Source organism: Hyla sarda, chromosome 1, assembly GCF_029499605.1.
Source record: "Hyla sarda isolate aHylSar1 chromosome 1, aHylSar1.hap1, whole genome shotgun sequence".
Classification (NCBI taxonomy): domain Eukaryota; kingdom Metazoa; phylum Chordata; class Amphibia; order Anura; family Hylidae; genus Hyla; species Hyla sarda.
Window position 1 is genome coordinate 506,620,770 of NC_079189.1, and position 14,519 is coordinate 506,635,288.

The 14,519-nt window shown below is 40.3% G+C and overlaps 1 protein-coding gene across 6 annotated transcripts in view; it reads right to left on the reverse strand.

The window, feature by feature from the left end:
* PAM (peptidylglycine alpha-amidating monooxygenase) overlaps positions 1 to 14,519 on the reverse strand; it is a 214,696-nt gene that overhangs the window by 165,197 nt on the left and 34,980 nt on the right. For all 6 annotated transcript variants that reach the window (XM_056537530.1, XM_056537532.1, XM_056537527.1 and 3 more), the window contains exon 4: positions 7,292 to 7,349. In XM_056537530.1, the coding sequence (XP_056393505.1) occupies positions 7,292 to 7,349 (58 nt within the window). The remainder of the gene's footprint in view (positions 1 to 7,291; positions 7,350 to 14,519) is intronic.

The following is a 14,519-nucleotide window of genomic DNA, read 5'->3' on the forward strand; positions in this document are numbered from 1 at the left end:
GACGGAGATGTCAGCAGAGAGCTTTGTGTTCCAAAAACTAAAGAATTTCCTCTGTAGTATTTAGCAGCTACTAAGTACTGGAAGGATTAAGATTTTTTAATAGAAGTAATTTACAAATCTGTTTAACTTTCTGGCACCAGTTGATAAAAAAAAAAAAAAAAAAAAAAAAAAAAAAAGTTATCTACCAGGTTGGACCTGGAATACATATGCGACTTTTAAATGGAGATGCAACTTTATTTTCTTCATAAATAGCGACTATCGCATTTGATAAATACATGAACACTAAATAAATTACTACGTGAGCAGATTTCAGAAATCAAAAAGTTGCAGCATGTATAGAAAAGTTGCACATAAGCAAAAAAAAATCTACTACGGAGCTTGATAAATCTCCTTCTATATGACTGAGCACAGCTTCTAATCGGCAGTTACAAATCCTGCGCATCAAATCTGCACAGGCTCCTATATGTGTGAACGTACCCTCAGATGGACTTTCTGGTATCTCAGTGTTAGAGTTAGCAGAATGGGGAGGGGGAATTGGCAGTTTACACACCAGCTTAAGTCCAATTTACATGGGCTAATTTTGGAGCAAATATTCTCAAACAGCCTATCAGTGTTTAAGGTCTAACAAGCAGTCATGATATGATCTATTGTGAAGCCACTTAAATTATCGCCATTGCACACACATTGCCCATGTGTCACCAATAGTGAAAAATGTAATGTAATGTATGATTGATCATGCCTTGTAAAGGTTCAGCAAATTAGCACCAATCACAGAGGTCACAGTCATCTAAATGTATCCCTCAAAATTTTTGGAGTGCTGGAAAAGAAAAAACAGAGGAACCCACTTAGATATGGGGAAAACATACAAACTCATTGCAGATGTTGTCCTTGGTGGGATTTGAACCTAGTACTTCAGCACTGCAATGAAACAATGCTAACCACTAAGTCAACGTGCTGCCTTTTAGGGTGCTTTCCCACTGAGGAATTCAAGAGGAATTCACAAGGAATAATTTCTGTCATTTTATCCATCAAGCGGAATTTCCATGCGGAAATGAAGAGGAATGAATGAGAAGGTTATTTAATAAAATTTTTTCTGAATTCCGCTTAAAAAACGATGTCGGGCAGAATTTTTTTTTTTTATCATTGACTTCTACCGGATTCTGCTCACGGATTCCGCTTGATGAATGCACATGTTCTTTCTTCAAGCGGAAAGGAATTCAGCGTCGGAACTCTGCTAGGGGATAGGGGATAAGATGCCGGATTGCGGGGGTCCCGCCTCTGGGGACCCCCATGATCTTGCACGCCGCACCCCGTTAAAATCAGTCCCCAGAGCGTGTTTGCTCCAGGTCTGATTACTGTCGACCACGGGGCCGAAGCATTGTGTCGTCACGGCTCCGTCACCGTGTGACGTCACGCTCCGCCCCCCCAATGCAAGCCTATTGGAGGGGGCGTGACAGCTGTCACGCCCCCTCCCATAGACTTGCATTGAGGGGGCGGGGCGAGACAACACACGGGGACGGAGTCATGATGTCACGATCTTCCGTTCCCATGGTCGGGAGCCAGAACCTCCAGCGCTGCCGGAAGCAGAAACAGGTGGGTGCCGCATGCTATATTGCGGGGGTCCCCAGCGGCGGGACCCCTGCAATCAGACATATTATCCCCTTTGGATAGGGGATAAGATGTCTAGGGGTGGAGTACCCCTTTAATATGTCATCCCACAGACATGTCACATGCTCAGAACCTCCCAACTGCCCATAAGATAGATTGGAGAGTTGCTAAAGAGCAACCTCTGCCACACTTCAGGGGATCTAGTCCATCCATGTATGGCATTTACTAATACATTTTAGTGAAATTGAGTAGCTAATGGCAACATCCCCCAGGAAATAGGTAAAACATGTTTACAGAGAATCTATAGAGCACCAGCGGATGAGACAAACCCTTCAGACATGTGTATTCATTATAGAAAGCAAGCTTACAGAACGAGAACACACACAATGCATTAAAACTGATGCAGAGAGTCTAAAAAATTAGAGAAAAAATCTGACTACTCCACTTTTCCATTAAACAGTTTTTTACACTGGTTACTTGACAGCAGTATAACTAAAAAAAAGCTCTCTGTATCTCTCCATGCCCTAAATTATGAGAGTGGGCAATGCGATTATAGGGATTCTTTAATATTAAAAGGGGTTTCCTACTTTGGTCAATCGTTCTTTTGTTAGATAAGTGCTATGCCTGTTATCTTCTGATATCAAGCATAGCACTAAATGTCCTGCTGCTGGAGTTCTTGTAATGACAAGGGGTGTTCAATGTTCCTGCAGTGCTACCATTAAGATATACATCATCCCCTTTAGGTTAAGGAGGAAATATTTCCCCTTGAGAACACTATTAATGGTGTGTGGAGATTTATGGGCTATTATCACTACACTGGGAATTCTGGGAAGGGAGGATATGCAAAGCAGCTCTATCACACCATCTTCTCTGGTATCTTTCCATAAACAACAGTTTCTTACTCCAACTACAGTGTTTTAGAAACTAACTTTTTTTTTTTCCAAGCCAGAATACTCTACAGAAGGGTGAGTACCCCATATGCAGAGAGTATTATAAATTCAGTGCGCAACAGCTCTATTTCACTATTTATGGAACTCATTGTCCTAGCTTTGCCGATACCCACACTCAAACCCTCATCCCTCAATTGGGGCACTAGACAACCCTCCCGACCCCCCCCCCCCCCCCCCCCCTTCAAGGTCCAATGGCGTAGAAAAACTAAACCCGATTTGTAGGATGGAGGCACTATCTTACTAATTCGAAACACAATGAGGCCCGTGGTTCTCCTATAAAAACATCCATGGAACGCAAACCATCTACAACTCCTCATCTTAACCTGTAATAATGTAATAATTAATACACCTTATTTCATTCCTTCCATGACGATTGTACAAGGGAAAAACATAAAACCTATTGAAAGAGAGTAGAGAAAGAGAAGGACCTGCTTAAAACTACTCAACATTGTTAGAGAGGAAGATTTATTGATAACGACTCCAATAATAATTCAAAAAAATAAGAAAAAAACAATGCGCCTGTATCCACAGTGGTATATGGAGCACGGAAAACACTGCACAATACTCTGCTGCTGCTGGACTCCTGTCAGAGATGATAAAAGTAGATTTGCTGGTTATTATACAAACAAAGAAAAGAACTCTTGTTATAAAAGTGAAGGATGGGGGGGGGGGGGGGGGGGGGGGTTGTCTCTTTATATGGGTAGCACATTTGCCAAAGACAAGTTCAGAACCTAAGCAGTGATTGCCAAGAGCTGCCTGGGAACTTGTACAAGAAATAACAGTTTGCTTGACACTTATATGAAAAAAAAAAAATAATACTATTTCAAGGGCCAGGTAGATACGCAGTTGGCTCACAATAAGAAGTCAAGTTAAGTAGGATGCGCTGTAAACATATATAAATAAGAAATCGATGTTGTTACATTTGTCTGACGTTGTGTTCTTCCTTACATTACATGAATTCACTACATCCCCTGATATGAATGAAATGCTACATTTTCCCTGGAATGTTGAGGTCTGAATTACAGGGATGATGTCACTGCTCCACATCTCTCTCTCCCTCCTTTTGTCTTGTATTCTGTGTAAAGCTTCCTATTCATATAAACCAGTATAAGAGAATATTCTGCAACTTGAGCAATAAAGCTTCCTTTTACCATGAAGAAGATGGCAATAAGAAATATTTTGTACTTCATGGATCAGGGAAGCCCTGAGTTCACACAAGGTGAAGCGGATACGATAAAGCACTAAGCAGAGGCAGCCTCATAGACCCCCTTCTACCACTACAAGATTTTTTTTTTTTTAGCACAGGGTTACCATAGCAACTTTGGAGCCTCGGCCTCTAGAGATGCGCCATTCTTTAAGCCTCCTAGATTGTTCAGATGTAACCTTGATCACATCTACAAAGCAGCGAGATCATGCAAAAAATGCACCCTCTTTAATAGAAGGAGGTGTCACCATAATGTCACTGCATATAAATTAGAATTTCCTTTCTTATTCACCTCTGCCAGTGTGTTTTGCCATGGAATGTGTTACATGACTCAGCACTTTCCAGTGCTGGACTAAGACAGCTCCATTGGCTGACACGTGCACACCCACCCCCTACCATTGGTTCCTGGGGGGCTGTGCGTGTGTCACATGACCACAAATATGCTGTCTCAAACACCGTTCCCTTCAGTGCGAGTTTGGGTACCAAGAGGATGTCTCCAGCTGTGATAGCCAAAGCACTGCAGTTGCAATGTAATTCGCACTGTGGCTGTAATGTTATTGATTCCGCGCATGGTCCCCATAGCGGGTAGAGTGTCACATGTCAGCCGCAGCACAATCCCCATAGCGGGGCCTGTATGAGATGCCAGCTGCTGCACTCAGCTTATGACACCCACGGGTAAGGGGGGAATGAATGTTATGTCAGCCAAAGCGCTGAGACTCCCCTCGCGGGCGCACGATCCCCATAGCGGGAATCAATTACATTGCAGCCGCAGCGCTTCGGCTATCACAGCAGGAGACATCCTCTTGCTGTGGTATCCAAACTCACACTGAAGGGAACGGTGTTTGAGACAGCATATTTGTGGAGCTGTCTCCCCCAGAAACCAATGGTAGGGGGCAGGTGTGTGCTTGTTAGTCAATGGAGCTGTCTTAGTCCAGCATAGGACAGTGCTGAGTCATGTAACACATTCCATAGCAAAACACAAAATATGGCACTACACCGCTGTGATGAAAAAAAAAATAATCAGCATGCAAAAAGCAGGACAAAACAGATAAAAAAAAGTATAAAACATTCTAAAAATATTACTCAACATTTCAGAAGAATGATTGCAAAACTGTTACTAACCATTAGTGAGTCACATCTTCCTAATAAATATTTTAATGTTCTTTGTCTGCTTGCCATCACTAGACTATGCCTATAGCAGTGGCCTCAAAGTGTGACACTCCAGATGTTGCAAAGCTTAAACTCCCAGCATGCCCGGACAGCCGTTGGCTGTCCAGGCATGCTGGGAGTGGCAGTTTTGCTGAATCTACAGAGCTACAGTTTGAGACCACTGGCCTATAGCAAAAGCACCAGGAATAAGCAGTGGCATAGGCACAATAGTGTGTGACTGCAGGGATGGCAGCTATAGATGCAGTAACAGAATCACTGCATACAGGACTTTATTAAGGATGGGTTCACACCACGGTTTTAGCCATTGAGCTGGCAAATCCAGCAGGGAAATTTCAAAACTGTCCGCATCTCATTCATTTAAATGCATGAAATGCATGAGATGCATCGTATCCGGTTTTGTGGGCAGTATGAAAACCATGGTATGCCGCGGTTTTCACCCCTTAAGGACTCAGACAATTTAATTTTTACGTTTTAGTTTTTTCCTCCTCGCCTTCAAAAAATCATAACTCTTTGATATTTTCATCCACAGACTAGTATGAGGGCTTGTTTTTTGCACAACCAGTTGTCTGTTGTAATGCCATCACTCACTTTACCATAAAATTTATGGCGCAACCAAAAAAATACTATTTGCGTGGGGAAATTAAAAATAAAACCGCAATTTTGCAAATTTTGGAAGGTTTCGTTTTCACGCCATACAATTTACGGTAAAAATGAGATGTGTTCTTTATTCTTTGGGTCAATACAATTAAAATGGTATACATAATAATGTACTTTTCTATTACTGTTGCGCTTAAAAAAAAAATCGCAAACTGTTTAACCAAATTAGTACATTTAAAATACCCCTATTTTGAAGACCTATAACTTTTTCCGTATAAGCGGCGGTATGAGGGCTCATTTTTTGTGCCGTGATCTGTACTTTTTATTAATACCATATTTGCTTATATAAAACTTTTAATACTTTACCTTTTTTTTTTTTTATAAAATGTTATTAAAAAAAAAAGCAGCTATTTTGGATTTTTTTTTACGTTCACGCCATTCACCGTACGGCGATACCAAATATGTATATAAAAATGTTTAATTTTTTTTAACACTTTTTGGGGGTGAAATAGGGAAAATGGGACAATTTACGTTTTTATTGGGGGAGGGGGGTTTTTAAAAAATTTTTTACTTTTATTTTTTTACTTTTATTTATACACTTTAATAGTCCCCATAGGGGACTATTTATAGCAATCATTCGATTGCTAATACTGTTCAGTGCTATGCATAGGACATAGCACTGATCAGTATTATCGGTCATCTTCTGCTCTGGTCTGCTCGATCGCAGACCAGAGCAGAAGACCCCGGGAGACGGCAGGAGCAAGGTGAGTGGAGCTCGGGACGCCATGCTGGATAATCGGATCGCCGCGGCAGTGCTACGGGCGATCCGATCATCCATTCAAAGTACCGTGATGCTGCAGATGCCGTGATCTGTATTCATCACGGCATCTGAGGGGTTAATGAAGAATATCCGCACGATCGCGCATGACGCGATCATTGCTCCGATGCTCGCGGTTATGCATAGGACGTAAATGTACGTCCTGCGTCGTTAAGGGGTTAAGTCCGGCCATAAAACCGAACACTGTGCAAAAATGAGCTGACCGGAGTCATTGACTTTGGTCGGAGCATTTAAATGAATGAGAAATGGCGCGGGTCTGGCACCGTCCGGTTCTGAAATCTCCCAGCCAGATGGCTGAAACGTTGTGTGAACTCAGCCTAAGAAAGATGGTTGCAGATATGTATTGCTGGCATCAGGAGAGCTCAGCAATGGTTTCTGACACATCACAAAATTGGTCAGTTAATTTTGTTGCCTCTAAATAATAATAATTATTATTGTTATTATTCAACAACACTACTGTATTTTTTACATAGCATAATGATAAAAATAAATAGCAACTAAATATCTTTTATGCCTTCAATACGATGGCATCAGCATGGTACATTAGCTGGCGTACACAATTGGCTGACCCGGCACATTGCTCCCCAATTACACACTTCAGGTAAATAGAAAAGCCCAAATAGTAGCACAGAATTGAGCAGCAAGTCCATGACAGGAAGCCAATATCTTACAAATGGCGCTGCTTGGTAATGGTTGCCACAGGCATCGGTACTCAACTCCCCAGCTTCAATTACTCACACGGCCCCCAAGACACAGTTTGTTATCTTGACTTTAAGGAGCTTTTTCTGCTTTGTTGCTGCATTACATAAGATAAATGTCAGTTTAGGTCTCTGTGACAGACGATTAAGCTCATGATTTCAGAAGAAAAACAGTTGAATAATGCAAAGGAATTATGAAGGCTTTTTACCTCCACAGAATACATACCTACATAGGCTTCATTCTCCAGCGGCAGCCGGTAAGACTTGCAGAGATAGGTGTCAGACTGAAAAACAAATTGATTGTTCTTAGAAGCAAGGAAATGTTTCATTTGGTCGGCACGCATTTAGAATACAAGCAAGATCATTAGACAGTGACAATTTAATTTATAATATAGAGAGCAAAGGGAAGAATTTACTGCCTCATCTTATGACGAATACAGCAAATCAAAGTATCATAATAGTAGAGAAATTGTGTGTTAAGCAGCCATTACTTAAGGCTCGCAGCAAATCTCCTGTCTAAGAATCATATGGTACCACATACTGCAGCTAAAGTTTAGACTTAAGGGGTAGTCTAAAGACGATTTCACGTTTAACCCTATATAACAGGTGGCAACACGTCACATAGGGTGAAATAGGGTTTCTCACCATGTCAGGTGATTACCGCCCGGGCATTTTGGCTACTTCTGGATGCAGCCAGGACGGCCATACGACTACTCATTAGCACAATACACTTTTAAGACTCTTTTTCTAAACCATCATGGATTGACAGGAGGACAGACGGACATAGTAAGAAACTAGATTTTACCCTATAATGGGTTGCCACCAATTATATAGGGAAAAACTTGGTGACACTAGACACCAGTGACAAGGCTGTGGACACTCAAGGCTCACTGAGGCACATGGCGGGCAAAGAATAGCCTGCCTGATCTAAACCCTAAAGAAAGGCTACAATAGAAAAAAAAATGACAGATAAATCTATTGCTGGCTATGATGGAGAAATGTCAGCACACTCAGGGCATCAAAGACTGCTGTGTATAGAAATGTCAATGTTGACCCCAGTCCCCAACAAAAGGGAAGAAATGGCGCCGCAATGGAAGAAGGCGGCATTGGTCTGATGCATCAAGTTTTCTTTTACATCATGTAGAGGGCAGGGTGCATTCTGCATCCCTTACTTTGGGGAAGAGATTGCACCAGGAGACACTACAGGAAGGAGACAAGCTGGAGAAAGTTGTGAAAAGTAGCTCAGATAAGAAAGGAACAAGCTTACTCTAACATCTTTTGCAGATAGCATCCCCACAGATTAACATTATTATTATTTTTTTTTTAAACACACCAGATGGCCAATCCTTTCGTTAAGTATAGAATTAATAATATTGCTGCACATGGCCGCCATGTAGTGATGTGGGCCCTGTATAAAATCAACCTTCTTTAATCTATATGGGACTTTGTTTTCATAATGTAAGACATTCTTGTTTCCTTATTCTTAGGACTTTAGAAATATGCACAAATAATGCAAAAACAGTCCAAGCAGGTCTATCTAGATTTATGAGAAAAATTCTGACCTTAAGCCCAAGCAGGGTTAAAATCTAGCACTGCAAATAACATTAAAGAAATAACATAGCAGTTGTTCCAAGACCTTTCAAATGCCAATCATTTATCATACAGAAAACACAAACCCAGCAGGAAATCAATGAAGAAGTTGGATGTATATCAGACATAACATCACATGGCTGAAAAATCATTTGTCTTCTCCGGAATACAGAATTAATGGGAATTGGAACAACACGCATGTAGCTTGTACACCCCCGTTTTATTCTCTTTGACACTTTTAATGAATTCTGCAGAAAAAGTTGAACTATTTGGCCTCGGCTCTTCATAATATGCGCTATTAATGCAGAATAAATAATAGTCACTAAAACAGCACAGGGTTTATACTGACAGAAAAAATACCAATTAAAGTACATGAAATAGTTTACATGGAATTAACACTGTTTTCGCATTACAGTTCCCATATACATTTTTAATTTGAAAACCGTACGGAACCGTATTGAAAACCGTATGCATTGACTCTCTGTTGAAAACCGTATGCCAAAAGATGTATCAGCTTGTGTCAGTTTTGCATCCTGTACGGTTTTGTACGCTTTTTCCCCGTACCCAAAAGCATAGCCTACCGCATATTTTTTTTGATACGGGTGAAAAAACGTTTTGAAACGTATATATTTTATTTTTATTTTTTTTTAACATGGGACTCGATGGGAACCATACAGAACCGTATGTGTGTACAGTTCCATCCGGTTTTCACCATACGGTTTTTGACTCTGCACAGTTTTTTTCTTGGAATTTCAATCAAGCAAGTGAAACTTTATTCATAATGGAATGAAAAGTTAAATACGTGTACGTTTTTTCTTAAAAAGCAGATGCAACCGGACATAATTTTTCAAACCATATACGGTTTTCAACCATATAAGGATTCAAATTTGTACAAGTTTTAATACAGTTTAGTCAGGATTTGAGGACTATGGTTTTTTATCAAAAACCTGATACGGGAACTGTGTTGCAAAAACATTGTGTGAACCCAGCCTAAACCAGAATGAAAGACATTTGTTCCATATGATAAAAACACTTAGGAGACCAGTAGGCAGAAATAATCCTTCCCAGTATGACTGTGTATACAGAAAACAACTACAAAACATTATACAACAAAAACATCATACAGGTTTGTATCGGTATGAAGAGTATTTTATGTTTTTAATGTATATACATGTATAGCAATTTCCCTTAGAGGATTACCGTATAGCCCTTGAAAGAGGGTTCCTAGGTGAACTGGGAACAGTTCTCAAACAATGAAGTTTGTCTGCTGTCTTTAACGTAATCCAGATCTGTTATTCTGGCAGTCAGGCGAGACTCATATCTCAAGCTGGGAGCCAATTCTCATTCATAGCTTTTCTCAACAGGAGCCAATATGATAAGGACCTGTTACTGAGACACTCATGTCTAGGAACAGCTCCTAAAATTTCACCGTTATCAGCCTGAAGAATTTAAAAAATGGGTAATATATGGGAACACTAACAAAGCGACAACCAGTATAGTACTGCTGAATATTCATGTAATGGAATACAGGGTATATAAGAAACTATATGCCACCCTCAGACAACCTGCATTATAGGAAGAGACCTGCCACACCAAACACTTTCTGATTTATAAAACGCAAAAGTGGACATGGGAAACTGAACAAACATATACACCCTATATTGCCTAAGCAGAGAAAAACTATTGGGTAAAACCATATATTTCCCTGTTTTTTTTCAATTTGGTTTTAAAATGTGCAGGCAAAAAATCTATATAGTCTGAATGAGTTGCAACTAGTGAAGAAAACATGTTTCCACCCCACTAAAAAAATACGTATGGTGTGCCCAACTCCTCAACATTATACAGGGTGGGGCATTTATATGGATACACCTTAATAAAATGGGAATGGTTGGTGATATTAACTTCCTGTTTGTGGCACATTAGTATATGTGAGGGGGGAAACTTTTCAAGATGGGTGGTGACCATGGCGGCCATTTTGAAGTCAGCCATTTTGAATCCAACTTTAGTTTTTTCAATAGGAAGAGGGTCATGTGACACATCAAACTTATTGGGAGTTTCACAAGAAAAACAATAATGTGCTTGGTTTTAACATAACGTTATTCTTTCATGAGTTATTTACAAGTTTTTGACCACTTATAAAATGTGTTCAATGTGCTGCCCATTGTGTTGGATTGTCAATGCAACCCTCTTCTCCCACTCTTCACACACTGATAACACCACCGCAGGAGAAATGCTAGCACAGGCTTCCAGTATCCGTAGTTTCAGGTGCTGTACATCTAGAATCTTCACAGCATAGGCAATTACCTTCAGATGACCCCAAAGATAAAAGTCTAAGGGGGTCAGATCGGGAGACCTTGGGGGCCATTCAACTGGCTCACGACGACCAATCCACTTTCCAGGAAACTGTTCATCTAGGAATGCTCGGACCTGATACCCATAATGTGGTGGTGCACCATCTTACTGGAAAACTCAGGGAACGTGCCAGCTTCAGTGCATAAAGAGGGAAACACATCATCATGTAGCAATTTCACATATCCAGCGTCCTTGAGGTTTCCATTGATGAAGAATGGCCCCACTATATTTGTACCCCATATACCACACCATACCATCAATTTTTGTGCTTCAACAGTCTTGGAGGGATCTATCCAATGTGGGTTAGTGTCAGACCAATAGCGGTGGTTTTGATTGTTAACTTCAGCATTCACATAAAAGTTTGCCTCATCACTGAACAAAATCTTCTGCGTAAACTGAGGGTCCTGTTCCAATTTTTGTTTTGCCCATTCTGCAGCACCTGAAACTACGGATACTGGAAGCCTATGCTAGAATTTCTATTGCGGTGTTGCTATCAGTGTGTGAAGAGTGGGAGAAGAGGGTTACATTGACAATCCAACACAATGGGCAGCACATTGAACACATTTTGTAAGTGGTCAGAAACTTGTAAATAACTCATGAAAGAATAAAGTTACGTTAAAACCAAGCATATCATTGTTTTTCTTGTGAAATTCCCAATACGTGTGATGTGTCACATGACCCTCTTCCTATTGAAAAAACAAAAGTTGGATTCAAAATGGCCGACTTTAAAATGGCCGCCATGGTCACCACCCATCTTGAAAAGTTTCCCCCCTCACATATACTAATGTGCCACAAACAGGAAGTTAATATCACCAACCATTCCCATTTTATTAAGGTGTATCCATATAAATGGCCCACCCTGTACATTTCCATTACCAATTAACACCTATCCTATGAGAAAAAATACTCAGATCTCAGTTGCAACTAAGGACTAGCAGAAATGTGAATCTCTTTGATGGACACTTCTATAAACTCTTACTTCTGATTAGGTAACGCAATGTGAACAAGTTGTAGCTCACCCCTTTGGAATACTACAGCAGCAACAACTGCTCTAGCATGTATTTTAATTGCTAATTCCTTTATCATTTAAAGGGGTATTCCAGGAATATTTTTAATTTGACTATGTTACAGGGGCTGTAAATTTAATGTAGTTCATAATTTAGTGTCTGTACCTGTGTGTACCCTGATAGAAAACAGCAAGTCTTTTGAATGGATGCAGCTCATCTATGTTTCAATGGGTGGGGTGGCTGATGTGTGGGAGGGAGGAAAATGGAATTATGGGATTTGTAGGCAAAAGAAGAAAACTCAAAACAGGAAATACCAGTTCACAAAAAGCTAGCCACAGTATTATGGTAATCTTACATCATAGCAATTTCACCCCAAGACAAACGCAGATCCTTCCTAAGTTTGTCCATTACTGACTGCCAGGTACGTACTAAAATCACCTTATGATGGATAACCCCTTTAAGGTACACTACAACCACAAAAAGCATGAAAAGCTAAATAGGAAGTCTAAATAGCAGCAGTAACTGATTTTCAAGCATGATTATAAACCTACTAGAACAAGCTATTCTCTAGTGACAGAAAAGGAAATCATTTTGCAAATAACTAAAGGATTAAATATCATGAAAATGCACGATCATATCCACCCGTATGCAGTATACTTTAAAGGGGTACTCAGGTGAAAACCTTTTTTCTTTTAAATCAACTGGTGGCAGAAAGTTAGACATATTTGTAAATTAGAAAAAAGGGGTGTATGTGCAGCTCACAATAATAGTACACACTGAGGTCAAGCTAGGGCATGCAACTATACCCTAATTGCAAAAAAAAAAAAGCCAATAGAAAAAAGTTGCCCGGACCTTCTAAGTGAGTAAATAATGGTATGGATATTAAATGAGAAATATTAAATGAATGATTGTCTGGATCGTGCTTCAATGATAATAGTATAAACAATTTATTAAAATAGGATAAATAGACTGTAGTTATTTACTTATCACAGGGCCCATGTGAGAAGAACATATACAATAAAAACAACCTTTAGGTAATAATGTACATGAAAATGTGAAATGACAATAATACTAAAAATTAGAATAATGTTAGTGGCATAATAATATCACTGGCATATAGTGAGTGCAGCTGGTATTTAACCGCTGATATCTAGGCACCCACTGCGCAATATGTGAAATGTGGCTGAGGGTGCCTGTATATTCGTTTCCCTCTTTTCCTTCTTTAGAATATAATGTATCCTTAGAAGTGTTACCGATCCTTTAGGTAGCAGCCTGGGTAAGAGGCGCTGTTTTCACAGTGTGTAGATGGTGCCGGTACACTGTGTCCTCTGTGCAACGTTCCAGATGGTATTGGTAGAGTCCAGTAAGGTCCTGGTGAGAGCGGAGGCGATTGGCGCTGGCAGGCGCCGGTGATCGCAGATCGCCGGGAGGACGTTGGCGCTGGCAGGCGCTAGAGATGGTAAGTCCTCACCGCTGGCTAGATGGAATCAGGGCCATACACTGGATACGAGGAGCTCACCTCGTGTTGTCGGCGTGTGACGTCAGCTGCTGCTGGAGCCGGGTTCGTTGCACTGGAGGTAGTTGGCAATAGTGGACCGGACTGATGTCGGACTAGATGTCCTGATGGTCTTAGTGGTTTGAAAGCGATAAACCAGCCTTGGTGGATATGCACAATTTATAAAATTGATATGCCAGTGATCATGCCCAAGTGGCCTAGACGCGTTTCAGGGTTATTTAATGTAACCCTTTCCTCAGTAGTCATATGGTTGTCATAAACTATTTCCTTTTTTATAGGAGCACAAATCCCGCCCGTTGACTCATTCCTGAGTGTTAATGAAAACAGAGGATGGAGTCTACGGATAGGTTCCCTAGAGAGCAATACTATGTAGAAATGGGTATAAGAAAGCTGTGTGAATACTGTTAGAGATATAAAGTTGTGTTTTTATAAACAATTATTTATATTGATATTCGTCTTCTAATTTTAATTTACATCTCTCTCTTAAGTGTTATTTTACCCCTATGTTCAAAATCAATTTGCTAAAAATATTTATTTTTTATTGAACACTAATTTCTTGTTATATTTGATTCCACATTTATTACAAAATAATTGTTTATAAAAACGCAACTTTATATCTCTAACAGTATTCACACAGCTTTCTTATACCCATTTCTACATAGTATTGCTCTCTAGGGAACCTATCCGTAGACTCCATCCACTGTTTTCATTAACACCCAGGAATGAGTCAACGGGCGGGATTTGTGCTCCTATAAAAAAGGAAATAGTTTATGACAACCATATGACTACTGAGGAAAGGGTTACATTAAATAACCCTGAAACGCGTCTAGTCCACTTGGGCATGATCACTGGCATATCAATTTTATAAATTGTGCATATCCACCAAGGCTGGTTTATCGCTTTCAAACCACTAAGACCATCAGGACATCTAGTCCGACATCAGTCCGGTCCACTATTGCCAACTACCTCCAGTGCAACGAACCCGGCTC